The 14878-nt window shown below is 41.8% G+C and overlaps 1 protein-coding gene across 8 annotated transcripts in view; it reads left to right on the plus strand.

The window, feature by feature from the left end:
* FRMPD4 (FERM and PDZ domain containing 4) overlaps positions 1 to 14878 on the plus strand; it is a 798322-nt gene that overhangs the window by 601229 nt on the left and 182215 nt on the right. For all 8 annotated transcript variants that reach the window (XM_070257124.1, XM_070257121.1, XM_070257123.1 and 5 more), the window contains one exon: positions 11793 to 11909. In XM_070257124.1, the coding sequence (XP_070113225.1) occupies positions 11793 to 11909 (117 nt within the window). The remainder of the gene's footprint in view (positions 1 to 11792; positions 11910 to 14878) is intronic.

The following is a 14878-nucleotide window of genomic DNA, read 5'->3' on the forward strand; positions in this document are numbered from 1 at the left end:
AATCTTCCCTCCGGTCATCAGCTAAACCAAATTATACTGTCTTTTCAAGAGGTTCATTTGCCACCCCAGATCCTTTCTGGGAAGAAGACGGACAAAGGAAATAGATAGGGGTCCCCCAGCAAATGTGAGCAACCTAGTCTGGCTGTGCCCTGGGCTCCTGACACTTCAACACATCTGTGAGGGGCTTTCCAGCTGGAGTAGAATGTTCTTTGATGTCAAAACCCTTGTTCTGGTGCCTGTTGTATGCCATTGCTGCTCTCTTGTCTGTCCTGCTACCTTGCCCTAACAACCAGCATGTGGGGGCCTCTGATTCCTGACTGGCCTGTTTCCTCATCAAAAATTCTAGAGCCCTTTTTGTTCTGTCTTCTGATTGCTGAGAAGTTATTAATTTATGTTCCCTTCTTGAACTTTACCCTTTGAAAAATCCCAGGAGTCTTTGGGGCCCTTTTCTGTCATGTCCCAACTGCCCACAATTGTGGTCCTCACATAAAAGATTCCAACAACTTGTCTGTCAGCCCAGTTAACAAACAGTATCTGTTGCACAGTTACCATTGCCGGGCACTGTGTGAACTCCAGGAGTCGAGCTGGAGTAGACTTTCTGGTGTGATTTACAAACATTGGTCATTATTGCTGAGTTTTGAAGGAAAAGGTTGCATCATCTTTTCTCAAGTCCTGTTTTTTTTGTCAACATATAATGGGGTTTTTATTGAGGTAGAATTGACATACAATATCCTATTAGTTTCATGTGTACATCATAGTGATTCAGTATTTATATACATTATGAAATGATCACCATAAGTCTAGTTACCCTGTCACCATACAAAGTTATTACAATATTATTGACTATATTCCCTATGCTGTACGTGACATCCCCATGATATTAATTTTATAACTAGGAGTTTGCACCTCTTAATCCCCTTCACCTGTTTGGCCCACTCCCCCGAACCCCTCCTCCCTCTGGTAACCATCAGTTTGTTTCCTGTATCTATGAGTCTATTTCTGTTTTGTTTTGTTTTATTTTTTAGATTCCACATATAAATGAAATGACACAGTATTTGTCACTCTCTGTCTGACTTATTTCTCTCAGCATAATACCCTCTAGGTCTCTCCACATTGTCTCAAATGACAAGATTTCATCCAAGTCTTAAATTTATGATATTTTGCATCCTTAAAATGTGATTGAATAAAGAGACAGGATAACTAAATGCAAAGCATAAAGCTTGATTGGATACTGAATCAAACAAAAAAAACTATAAAAGAACATTATTAGGATAATTGGGAAAATTTGAATATGGACTATATATTAGATAATACTGTATCAATATTCAATTTGGTTGCAATATGGTATTGTGGTTTTAAAGCAGAATGTCCTTTTTTTAAAGAGATGGATGCTGCAAAATTTTGGGGTGAAGTGTCCTGATATCTGTTACTATCAAATGGTTCAAGTAAACATTTTACAGCATAAACAGAGGGAGAGAGGATAAAAGAGCAAAGGGAAAGAGGATATAACAAATGTTGCAAGATATTAATAATTGATAAACTTAGGTCAGTGTTTCTCCACCTCCACACTATTGACATTTGGGGCGTAATCATTCTTTGTTGTGGGGCTGTCCTGTGCACTGTAGGAAGTTGAGCAGCATCCCTGGCCTCTACCCACTAGATGCCAGTAGCACTCCACCACCCCCAGTTTGTGAGAACCAAAAATGTCTCCAGACATTGCCAAATGTCCACTGGGGGGCAAAATCGCCCCTGGTTGAGAACCACTGCTCTAGGTGAAGAGTACAAGGATGGTGGTTGTACTCTTTTTTCAACTTTTCTCTATGATTGAAATTTCACGAAATGAGAAGTCAGAGAATCAAGCAATCGTGGTTGGAACTGTGAGCTCGCCGTCGGTGAAGAGCCATTTCCTGCTAAGGGGACCTTCAACTGGAAAAATAAAAATGACCTTATGTCAAGGAAACTAATCAAGGCTTAAAAATTTTGCTTCAGTAAGGTTTAGGTCTAAACCCTTTGATTTTGACCTGGGGCCTCTCAATTGCAATTTCGTCGTCAAAAACAGGAAGCTTTCAGGAAGGCCGATGCAGCAAGTTCCTGTCGATTGCAGTCTTGCCTTATGGGCCGTAGTGTCTGTCTCTTGAAATCCTGGACCTGCCTGGTCACTGTCATATTGCTCCTCTTGGAGGATGCTCTGAAGTTGACTGCTACTTATTCATTCATTCATTCGTTTGTTCAAACAAATACTATTATAAAACAGTTTCCACAAGCCAAATCCTGCATTCTATGCTGATGTAAAAAGTGGCTGTGGTTTGGGATCCAGTTGTGCAGAGCATGGGCTTGTTGGCCATTGCTGAACGCAAAGGTGAGGGTTCGAGGCGTGGGAGTCCCATGTCTGTACCTTTTCATCGTGCAGAGATATAGATCCACCCAGCCATTCAACAACAGAAGGTAATATTAAGAGGTTATGTTATTGCTTCTATGTATTTAGGTTCCCCCTCCAAAAGCAATAGTAAAATTCCTATTCATGTACAATTTTGTAGCCCATAATAAACCAAATGTAACAGGACAACTTATGTGTCAGCTCAGTTAACAAATGGTATGTGATGTAGACCTACCAATGCCAAGACTTGTGTGAATTCCAAGAATCTAAAGATGAAGGAGACTCACCCCGTCCTTAAGGAAATCACAATTGGCTGGGGGATATAACAGACAAATAAGAGCTAATGCCAATTCACGGTGGGAATACTAATGAGGAGTTCAAGTTGCAATGACTATATTAACAAGTAAGTTTTCACTGAGCATCAACTAAGTGCAGCATGTAGATTTTTTTCCTAATGTTATTAACTCTCAGGAGCTTATAAACTAGGAAGACATGCATTCACACAGTTATTGGTAACTAAACAAGGTAGATGCTACCTCAGTTGTGCAAACAATAGCTTCCCACGAGTGTAGGAAAGCAAGGTAATCATTTTAGGGCGAGGCTATTCAGGGACTGCTTTCTGCGGGTGGTAGCATTTGACGTGAGTTTTGGAGGATGGATCGATTTTGGCCAGGTACGGAGAAGGGATAGCATGAAGGAATTCGTGGAGATAGGAATGTGGAAAACACATGTTCAGGGAATGATGAGTGAGTTAGTTTAGAAGTAGCAGAATATTCTTAAACAAAATTAGTGGTATGCTAGGCTAGCAAAGAAGATCTGGGCCAGATGATTGGGGGTGTTGATTTTCTGTGTCGATGAGCATGGTTTTCATTGTCTATTTTGTTCACTGAGGTATTCCAAGCCCCTAGACCCGCATGTGGTACATACTAGGTACTCAGTATTTGCTCTGGCCACCCGTGTGTGCAATGTTTGAGGACTCTAGATATGTGCCTCAGACTCTTAGGATGTCTTCAGTCTGTCCCAGGATTGTTTCCAGAGTAAAGCTCGAGTTTTACGTGCAAATTTTTGGGAGAACCAGTTAGCCTGATTTAATTCCCCTGATAATTCTCCCAGGTACCCAATTAGGAAACAAGTAATTCAACAGGCTGGTGAGAGGTTTGTATTGCAACTCATCGATATATAATCACACAATTAGTTTTCTTGTGTGGGTTGGTAAGTCATGCAAGGAAGCAGATGAAAATAATCAGAAAAATGGTCACATTTGGTTATTAAAATATACATACAAATGTTTTTCACCATAAACTCTTGATTAATAATACATTTCTGCTTGACTAAAGTGATTTTGTAATGAATATATTTTTGAGTTTCTGCTTTTATGAGGCTTGGCATTAATATTTAAAGTAGTTTTTAACTGCTTACTTTTCCCCCTTATTGTATTTTCCCGTCCTCCTTGTCATAACAGAAGTGAAATCTTAAAAATAGTTGGTAGGATGATTCTTGCTTCTGTCTGCATGGCTTTGATGTTGTTATCACCCTATCAACGAAGCTTTCTTCACTGCACTAGAAGCTGCTAATAAGGGGCAGTAGGATGGAAAGCTGTTACCTCTTGTATGAGATTGAAATACTGTGACTATTGTTCTAAAGGCTGATTGAATGAGGAGAGTTACGTTCTGAGATAGAAGAAAACGCAGCCTAATTTAGAACGCGTCTGTGTGTCAACAGCATGATTAACTGGAACCAAAAGACTTAGTGAGTTGCTCACTGACCCATGTGGACAAGAAACTTTGCAGGACAGGACCTCCTCCAGTCCCAATGGGGCATCCCAAGTTGGTCACAAAAGGAACAAGGCTGCCACCAAACTTGGAGCTTTTTAAATTCATCTAGAACCATGTTTTGTTCATTTTTCTCACTCCCTCTCTGCTTCCTTCACCTTAACCCACATTGCATATCAATCTAGAAGGTCTTTGAATATCACCTGCTTGCAAATTATGTGAAGATAGGAGTTCTGTAGGTTTTCGGGTACTGTAACCCAACAAGCACTTAAAGAAAATAAATGAAAAAGTGCTGTATATTTTGTAACACCATCTGTAGCACTATATAACCTTGGGTTATTCTGAAAATCTTTGTGAGTTCAAAGAGATAAGGATGATCAAATGCTGGGTCACGTTTTATTTCGGTGGATTTGTATAGAGTCATTCCATGTCAAGGATGAGTAACTGAGTAGATGTGGCTTAGGTTTCCCCGTATCTGAAATAGACATGATAATTAATTTCTCAACACCAAGATCAAAGGATGCAGCTTAATCCTGGCTATGGGTCCTAAATAATACCTGGTATATAAGGAAGCCCGTAAGTGGAAGTCACACTTAATCATGGCACAGTGTAAGTAATATGGCATTTGGAGTAGGAAGCCTCGGGGTTCAGTCCTGGACACTCTTCTAACTAGTTGTATGGTGCCAGCAGGAGCTTAACATAAGGTGCGTTTGGGTGGCTCTACCCTTCTCCCGCACATTTCCATTCCTAGTACAATCTACGTAAAGGACGGTGCTTGCCACACATGCAGTGTTCCTTCCAACTAGATCGCTGTGCCGCTTTCTGTGCACTGAAGAACATCTGATGCCTCCACTGGACATTGGACAAGTTATGCATTCTCTCTGAGCCTCAGTTTCTTCATCTTTAAAATAGAAATATTAATGCTTTAGCAGGTCTTCTGTTGCCTGCTGAGGCAGGCTTGTGAGTATCAGAGGAATGATGTCCGTAGAAGTGCTGTTTAAACGATGAGGTCAAATACAGAAGTTGCTCTCTTTACTGTTACAACGACTTATGACATGACAGCACCGTTTCATGAGACTATTCTAAATGAGTCAACCACTATAGGACTTTACGTTTCTCATTTATCTGCATAATATCGCTGTGAGCTAGATGTTATTATTTCCATTTTATACATAAAGCTAAAATCCACAAAGGCCAAGTAATTCACCCAAAGCCATGAAGCTATCAAGTGGCAAATCTAGGATTTGCACTCCTCTCTGATGTAAAGGTACATTCTACGTATCACAATTAGACTTTAAGTGGAAACATTGAGAAGGTTGGTTTTTTTTCAACTAAAGTGTATTGGGCACCAACTATATGTCAAGTGCGCTAAGAATTGTACATTCATTATTTTGTTTACTTTTCACAACAACTCTAAGAGCTAAGCAGGGGCACTGTTGTCATTTTGGCTGGATCATTCTTTGTGGTGGGGGCTGTCGTGTACATTGTAGGATGTTTATCAGCATCCAGGACTTCTACCCGTTAGATGCCAGAAAGACCCCCTCCCCAGTTGTGACCACCAAAAATGTCTCCAGATGTTGCCAAGTGTCTCCTGGGGGCAAAACCGCCCCCTGGTGAGAACCATTGAGTGAGACTAATTCTATTTTACAGAGAAAAATAAGGTACAGAGAACGGACAGAGAGACAATGAGGTACAGAGAGTTTATAAAACAGGGTCACGAAGCTAGTAAGTCGGAGAATTTGAATCTGTCTGACTTGGGACTTTGGAACCAGACCTCACATTCCTTCGCCCCTACAGCATCCCCTCTTCTGATACTGAGGTTTGTTTCTAAGGAAACTCAGGTCACCGAGGCAGCCTGCATGTGGTCTCTATGTGCCTGCCTTCTAGGGTAGATTCGCTGTCAACGTTTGGTCTAGGGCTTGAGGCATGCACACAGAAAGAGACCACGGGTTGCTTCCACCAATGGTCTAAACGCAAATAGTTCTGCAACTTTGCCTGTACCCTTCATAGCTGCTCTCACTTCACATAAAGCGTGAAGATCTTTTTTTGTCCAGGACAGTTTCAGTCTGTTGCAAACAATAGATGGGTGAAGCACAAAGTTGCAAACCAGTTTAGCCTGTCGGGAGTCTCTGGAAGGACTTAAATAGGCCTGCCAATGTAGGTCGCTATTTTTAAGGCTGAGCTAAGTGTTTGAAAGTGGTTCACACAGCCAGGATCTCAGGTTGAAGTCACAGAACCTCGGAGTTGCAAGCGATCTCAAGGCCTGGCCTGAGACAAGTGGAAATTGACCCTCCGTACCAAGGATCACAAGCACAGCTGGGCTTCCTGGTTCCTGGTAAAAACTTCCTGATATTTCCTTCTCCTTTGAGAAGGGCTGAACTCATCAACTTCTGACCTGATAGGAAAAGTATAACTGGCTTGCTTCCGCCCCTTGTTGCCCTGCTCTTGCCAGACTGGAAAACAATAGATGACTGAGCTTTTCACCCTTTTCCTATTTTGAGAATGGATAAAGACGTTTATACTTGCATAACCACCCAAAGCCCTATATTCTCTCGCGGGGTAGGTAGAGATTTATTTGGTAGAGACTTTATAGCACGTACCATACTGCATGCCAGGCAGCATACTAGACATTTTACAAAACTCATTTAATATTTTCCCAAACACGAGGTCCTATTACCGCCGTTTTACAGAGGAGTAGCTGGGACTGAGGGAGTTAGAGAGGCTGAGTAACGCTCAAGATTATGGAAAATCCGTGGCAGAGCCTGGATTGAAGAGAGTCTGATTCTAATCCAGTGCTTCTCAAACTTGAGTGGTACCAGCATTGCCTGGAGGCGTGTTAAACACAGATTGCTGGGTCAGCCCCATCACCTCAGAGTTTGGGATTCAATAAGTCTCGGGTGGTGCTCAAGTATTTACATTTCTGACAAATTCCCAGATGCTGCTGCTGCTGCTGCTGGACCTAAAACCATACTTGGCGAACCCACTGCTCCAGCGCACACATTCTTGACCGCCTTGCCCTGCTACCCCTATCTAGTCAACTAAAAAAAAGGGCAGAGTTACTTTGAGCAGTGGGCAGCCATCTTGGGGTGTAAAATACTGATGCCTGGGCCTCATCCCCAGATATTCTGACTCAGATGGCTTGGCCTTGCTCCCAGGCGTGTGTCCTTTACAAGTTCCCCCAGGTGGTTCCAATGTACAGTGAGGCTTCGCATTGGAAACCACTGGTTTGGGCAGCGTGTAGCAAACTTTAATGGGTATATGAATCAACTAGTGATCTTGATAAAATGCAGATTCGCATTTCGCACAAACACCCAGGAGATACCCAGGCTGCTGGACTTCAGCCCAAACTTTGAGTAGCGAGGACTAGGATTTTCCAAACGCTAGGGTTGCCAGATAAAATACAGTTCAATTTGAATTTTTGATAAACAGCGAATAACTATTTTTTTAGTATGAGTATGCCCCCAAATATTGCTTGGGACATACTTATACTACAAATTATTCATTGCTTATTTGAAATTCACTTGAAGTGGACATTCTTGTTTTGGTTTTTGCTAAATCTAGCAACCCTACCTGAAGATAAGAATCATCTCAATTGCTTGTTTCAACACACACACATAGTCACACACACACTCATGGATTCCTGGTCCTAATCCAGTCCTGCTGAATCATAATTTCTAGGGCCTGGTAATCTCCATAGTTAACAAGCACTGCCAGGTAATCCTTATCAGCTCGGTTTGGGAAGTACATAAAACCCTGGATTATGACTGCTTGTAATCCTCACGTCACTCCCACGGACACATTAGGAGTTTGTAGTTTGTCCTGAGTCTCGCCAGCAAGTCGAGGGTGCTTCTTTTCACATTTTACACTCAGTGGTAGTAGTATTCAGTCCTGCTACTAAGATGAAGGCAAATCTTGAAGTTTCTGGGCTATGATGTTTTAGCCCCAGGGAGAAGCTGTTCTCTTTGATACTCTCAGCGAATCTGGGTGTTCATTTATTTGAGGGACTGGAATAGGGTTTGCAGAAAAAATACAGGATGCCCAGCTAAATTTGAATTTCAGATAAATGATGCATAAAATTTTTAGTATAAGTATTCACCAAATGTTATTTGTGATATACTTATGCTTAAAAAAATGTTGTTTATGTGAAATTCACATTTAACTGGGTGTCCTGTGTTTGTAGTTGCTAAATCTGGCCATCCTAGGCTGGAGGACGTCCTTCCACATGATCTCAGCGGGCCCACCTGCATACCGTCCTCGGCCATGCTGGCCCCTGAGCAGAACTGCAGGGCTCCTCCTTCTAGGGGAGTCTTTGGGCTCCACACAAGTGGTCAAGAGGAGCTTTGAGGCTAATGGGTCCTTGGACAAGAAAAGTAAGACCTCATTCAAAGAGGCGGAATTTAAAAAGCCCTCAGCCCCTGGGAAGGGTGCCCAGGAACTCAGAGGAGACTCTTTCTGAATTGGGGGAAAATAAAGGGCATGCCTCTCACCCTGGGACACAAGATCAGCATTACTGCCAAAGCTGAGGAGTTCTGCACAGAACTGTGTCCTCGTAACAGCACCTGGTCTGTCCTGAGGAGCCGGGTATAGTTTCTGCGTCAGACAGGGCTCTGAAGCGCAGCAGCCAGAGAACTCTCCTTTTATCTGCACAGCCCTGCTGCTGCTCCACAAGGGGCCATCTCTTTGCACCAAGGGTAGAAGAAACTGTGTCTTTCAGCTGTGATGGGGTGAGGGGCCTTTGGGAGTCGTGGAGAGTTTGGTGCAGCCACAGAAATGGGAGCCAGGAAAGGAGGTCCCTGCGGCATCTTCCCAGTACACAGACGTAAACCAGCTTCCGAGGCTGGATATTGTCGGGGCTGGTCTTCTAGTCATCACACTGTGTAGAAGCGGGAGCCAAATCCCTCCAGAATTATGACTTTCATCCTTGATTTTCCTCAAGATGGTTATGGTTAGATATTTACAAAGGCTATTATTTTTTTTTTCTACTTGCACTTTTAATTTCCAAGTTCTACTGATGCCTTTGTGACCCATGTATTTTATGTCAACACATTAACAGACAGACATATAGTCATGTCTGATTTTAATTACTCAATTATTTGTTTTATTTCAGCTGGTGTCCCTTGACCTGAATTAACGCATTTGGTGTTTGTGGATTTTTCCCATATTAGCTGTTCATTTGGTGTTTTATGACAAAAGGCTTTGCTTGAAAACATCTTGCTGAACTGATGTTTGCTGCTTCCTGAACATACTGTACAGGACTGAATGTCCTTTATAATAAAATTGAAGCTTCCTCCAGCTCACTATTATAATATAGTATTTTACATATAAGTTATATTAGGAAGCCTCTGTCTTTCTTTGAGTGATTTAGACTTCGGGGCGGGGGGGGGGGGGGAAGAAGGAAAGAAAAGAGAAGAGAAAAGAAAGACGGTTTATTTGTTTTTAATAAATGAGCACCTCTGGGAAAGGTTAACATTCTGATACAGGATATAATTTAGCAATCCAGATTAAATTGTTGCCTTCTGTACATGGACTCCCTTTCACTTACAAGAATATTCTTTGTGGCACCTCTTACTGTACTGTTGCTTTTGCAAAACTTTTTCACAGCAGGGCATACTGTCTTCGTACCTCCAAGGGCCTGTGTTCCTGCACGCACCTTAGAAAGCATTTCAAATGCCTTCTCTGCGAGTGGAGTGAAATGGCCCGTCTTTCTGTAATACCTCAGGGTGGCAAATTCATGTGTTTTCGCACTGCAGGGAAGCAGCACATTTTTAAAAAACCGCCACAGGAAATTGCCACTGCTGACTTTTGCACGAAGAAGAGGAACAAAAACTGGTGCATGTCTTTTCTTTTAATAGTCGCCGGGCAAGAAATAATCCTGCGGCGGCATTCTAAATTTGCAAGACCTGTGTTAAGTTTGTGAACTCTTTTGCTCTCCACACTTTATGAAGGATGTGGGAAAACTGAAAGGAAGTTAAAGAAAAGTAACGGAGGTGGTTAAAATTATGCAAAATCGTTCCTCTCCAGAAAATTTGCAGGAAATGGGCTTATTTCACTGGGTTATGGTTAGATGTATGAGTTGGGTGAGGGGTGAGTTACCCAGCGTCCTGCGGAATTAAAAGTCTCTCCTCTTCCAGAAAGGTCTACACCCCTGATTTGGATGTTTTCTGCGGGAGGGCAACAGTTCTGCGTGAGAGCTGCCACATGTGGTTGTGCGAGTTGGGCATGTTATGCTTGGTGCAAGGAGTGGGGGGGCGGAGGGGGGTGGGCTTCTTTCTAATTATAAAGGGCTCCCAGGTACACTATTGAGACACTGATTGTGAGGCCCTGGAAGTGTCACCACTGCTTTTCCCACGCACTTTGGTACCAGTCTGCAATTTGGAACCACTGAGAGGATCTTACAGATTATCCAGATTGAGTAACCTCACCTGGAGTAAAAGGACCAAATGACAAGGGATATTGGTTGGTCCTAAAACGGCATTGCTTATCACCTTTCCTTTCATGGTTAAGCTGTGAAAGAGTCTGCAGCATTCATGAGAGATCGGTGGGATTTCTGTGGGTCCTGAGAGGAGTGGCCAGGACTCAGTGATGCTCCAGAGAGTGGGCTCAGGCCTCTGGTTAGGGATTGTGACTGTGCAGTGCTGCCCATCGCAACTGCTTGTCACATGGACTCACTTCCTCTTTCCTCTTGCTCTCAGAAGGGCACGCTTCTAGAAGAGTCTCCTTCACCTATCCTTGCATTTTGCTGATAAGTGGACTTTAAGTTGTGGACTGGAAATTGTAAAAGTTAATGTGTGGATTTTCACTGCAAATTAAATTGAGAGTTTGTCTAAGGTCTTATGACTCATCTCGACTGGAGTATGGTTAATATGAGTGGAAACTTTGTGTTTTGATCAAAAGGAGTCCAGGAAACTGAGGCTTGGGGTTATTTGTTTAAGAGCCATAAAAACTATTAATTTATTTTCACATGTATTTATATTGTGGTGTGATATCTATGTACGTGCAAAACTATCCTAATGTCTGATCTCAAGAATACCTAGTGTAATCGAAAGTATACAAAACTTTTGTTCAAAATTGGCTTGTGTGTCCTCAGGAAAGTTACTTAGTCTTTCTGAGCCATTCGTTGTTTCTCATCTGTAAGATAGAATAAGTACACTTACCTCATAGGGCGTCTGTGGAAATGTAAGCAAGATACTATAAAGAAATGCCTAGCATGATACTTGACACAAAAATATTCTTTCGAGGGGCCGGCCTGGTGGCGTAGTGGTTAAATTTGGTGCTCTGCTTCAGCAGCCCAGGGTTTGCAGGTTCGGATCCCAGGCATGGACCTACACACTTCATCAAGGCGCATTTTGGCAGCATCCCACATAAAGTAGAGGAAGATTGGCACAGATGTTAGCTCAGTGACAATCTTACTCAAGCAAAAAGAGGAAGATTGGCAATGTATGTTAGCTCAGGACTAATCTTCCTCATACAAAAAAATCCAAAAAACAACCAAAAAAACCAGAATTCTTTCCAATTGTTCATTTGATCAGCTGAGGATACAACTCACAATTGAGAGGAGCAAGTCCCATGACCCCCTGGAGTTTGTCTCTGAAGAAACGTCCAGGTATCAGGTGTGATGATGCTTTTCTCTTGTTTTTTTCCAGCCACAGGGCAAAGTCTTCAGGCTGGCCGCCTCCCTCGGGAACCTGGGGCTTGAACCAGGTGCCGCCCTATGGATGGGAGATGACTGCAAACCGGGATGGCCGAGATTGCTTCATCAAGTAGGTTGAACAGACGGCATGAACAGTGAAAGCTTTGGTTTTTTGGGCATCTCTGTTTTGACCCTTGACTCGGGAGAATTAACATACTTAAATTAGGAAGTCAGAGGCATTTAGAGGCCATATCTCAAGTAGCTTGATCTCATGTGCTTTCTATATCTTGTGACATGAAGGTGCTTTGTGCTTGGGCACGTGCCATTTTAGAGTGACGCTTCACTACGTAGCATGATAATCCCAGCCCAGAGCAAAAGTTTTCATTATTAAGTCCAAGGCCAGTTGTACTCATTATCTGAGGCTAGTAACTAAAGTTTGACATGGAGGAGTATCATTTAGAAAACTTTCTAGAAGTGGTTAAGACAGGAATGTTCCTGGCTCATCTCTTACTAGAAAAATCAGCTAAAAGGATTATGCATTATGGGTCGTATCATAAATTTCTCCCACTGACATTGGCTAAGGTTTTGGATTTTTGTGGTGCTCTCTTCTTTTGTTAAATTGTAGTAAAATATATATTATATCATGGTTATGTTAAATACGTTCTATACATATAATGGTTATGTTATTGATAACATAATGGTAAATTTTACTTACCATTTTAACCATTTTTAGGTATATGATTTGGTGACATTAAGTACATTCAAAATCACACTATCCATTTCTAGAACTTTTTCATCATCCCAAATTGAAACTCTGTACTCATTAAACAATAACTCCCCATTCCCTCTTCCCCAACCCCTAGAAACCTCTATTCTACTTTCTCTATGAATCTGCCTATTCTAGATACCACACATAAGTGAAATTATATAGTATTTGTCCTTTTCTATCTGGCTTATTTCACTTAGCATAATGTCCTCAAGGTTCATCCATGTTGCAGCATATCTGAGAATTTCATTCCTTTTAAGGCTGGATAATATTCCATTGTTCGACTAGACCACATTTGTTTATCTGTTCATCTGTCAATGGACGTTTGGCTTGTTTCCAGCTTATGGCTCTTGTAAATAATGCTGCCGTGAGCATTGGTGCACAAATATCTGAGTTCCTACTTGCAATTCGTTTGGGTATATACCTAGGAGTGGAATTGCTGGATCACGTGGTAATTCTGTGTTTACCTTTTTCACGGAGGCTACAGTGCTCTGGTTTTTGCAGTTGTATGAGAAAAGTCTCTACATTGCACTTCTCAAAACAGCAAAGATCCACCCTGCTTTCTTCTTCAACCTAAGTGAAATATTCTTAATTATGAGAAATTAGTGAAATAGATCTGAGATCAGGAGTCATGGTTGGCCCTAGCCTAATACAATTGAGCAGAGACTGAAGACCAAGAGGAGGAAATCTTTCATACCACAGGCTGCATTCTTTGTTCCAGCCAAGCTGACTGTGGACTGGTTAGCAAGTATAGGATCACCACGAGGTGGCGGATCATTTTTACAAAAACAAAAATATCTGCCAAGATTGGATTTGAGGGATTTGGTCTTTGGATAGCCCGGCACCTCCAAGTTAAGATTATTGGGAAGTAGCCAGGGGAAAACTCACATGAGTGTTGTGGTCAGTTTTGCAGTCCCTGCAGCCCAAATCTTTCACCTTCCTAGAATTATTGCCGAGGGGAGGGGCCCCTCTTCAGAGTACAGCTTGTTGCTGAGGAGCTTGCCTCCTGGGTCCATCTTGGGAAGATTCAAGTTGCCCTTGAACATGACCCAGTCCGGGGAGCCTGTGGGCAGTGGCCCTCTGGCTCATAAAGGCTTTCCTGAGGATGTTCTCACAGAGAAACTAGTAGAAACGGCAGTGGGAACAGAATCTCCGGAAAGCTCAAAGACTGGAAGAAAGGTCAACAGTTTTGCTTATACTCTAGATTCTGAACCTTTAATTTCATACAGTTTGCTCATCTCTTATACTGCTAGAAAGATGATATTTTTTGATATCGTGCCATCTATTTTCTAACACGGTTATGACTTTATGTAATTGGCTCAATTGAGGTGGCCTAGATGCTTTGACTCAAAACAATAAACCTTTCTGCCAAAGAAATGTAATTTTTAAAAGACATGGATTGTGAATTTATGAAGGTCTATCTCAGACTTCTTTGATTAAAATGGATTTTTCTTTTTCCCTGGTTAGATTTGCGTTCCTATACCTTCCAGGTCATTTGATCAATAGATAGAATCCCAAACCGAGGCCTATTGGTTGGAGATTCTGGGAACCCCAGCTAGCTGTACCTACATGCATTCCCATTGGTGTCATTGACATTTTTGAGGGCCAGCCCAGGTGTCAATTTAACATTTACATTGGCCTAATGCCAGCTGTTAAAACATGTAAGAGCCAATCAGCAACTTAATAGAGAAACCTGGACTGACTGCTAAATAGCAAGTTTTAAAACCAAAGTCTCCGGTGTCACTTTTCCAAATCTACGGGGATTTTTTACTTGAAAAATAAGTTTCCACAGTCCTCTCAGAGACACTGTTTTAAGATGTCAAGAACTGTACTTTGAAAAGTGTTTGTTCTTCCTTTGTCACTAATGAGTTTTATAAGTAATGAGAATCATTGTGATTTTTTTTTTTCTTTCCTGCTGAGTAATGTCCATTACAAAGCGATACTCTAATTACCAGTTTCCCGGAGCCCGTGTTTGCAGTATGGAGTATAACTGTACTCATTACTTTTAGAAGTTAAAAGAACAATTTGAAAATTAATGTGTAGTTAGTAATTAGCACCTTTGCATTTAATTTTTTACTCTTTGACATATTCTCTTTGAAACAGATTAGATATCTTCTTTTTTTAAATCTTGTCTTAGGATCTAAAGGATAACCCACATCAGGCAATTGTGATGAAAGTGCAACTACTTCCGAGCGAGGGACAAACTATGGGAGGAACCAGGCTTCACGTATTCAAAGTTAGAGTCTAATAGCTAAATGATGAGATAACTCTATCATTATGAGTCTTTCAGAACACGGCCCAGGGTAATTCAAAATGTGTTCAAATTTCATCTT

The sequence above is a fragment of the Equus caballus genome, chromosome X, assembly GCF_041296265.1.
Source record: "Equus caballus isolate H_3958 breed thoroughbred chromosome X, TB-T2T, whole genome shotgun sequence".
NCBI lineage: Eukaryota > Metazoa > Chordata > Mammalia > Perissodactyla > Equidae > Equus > Equus caballus.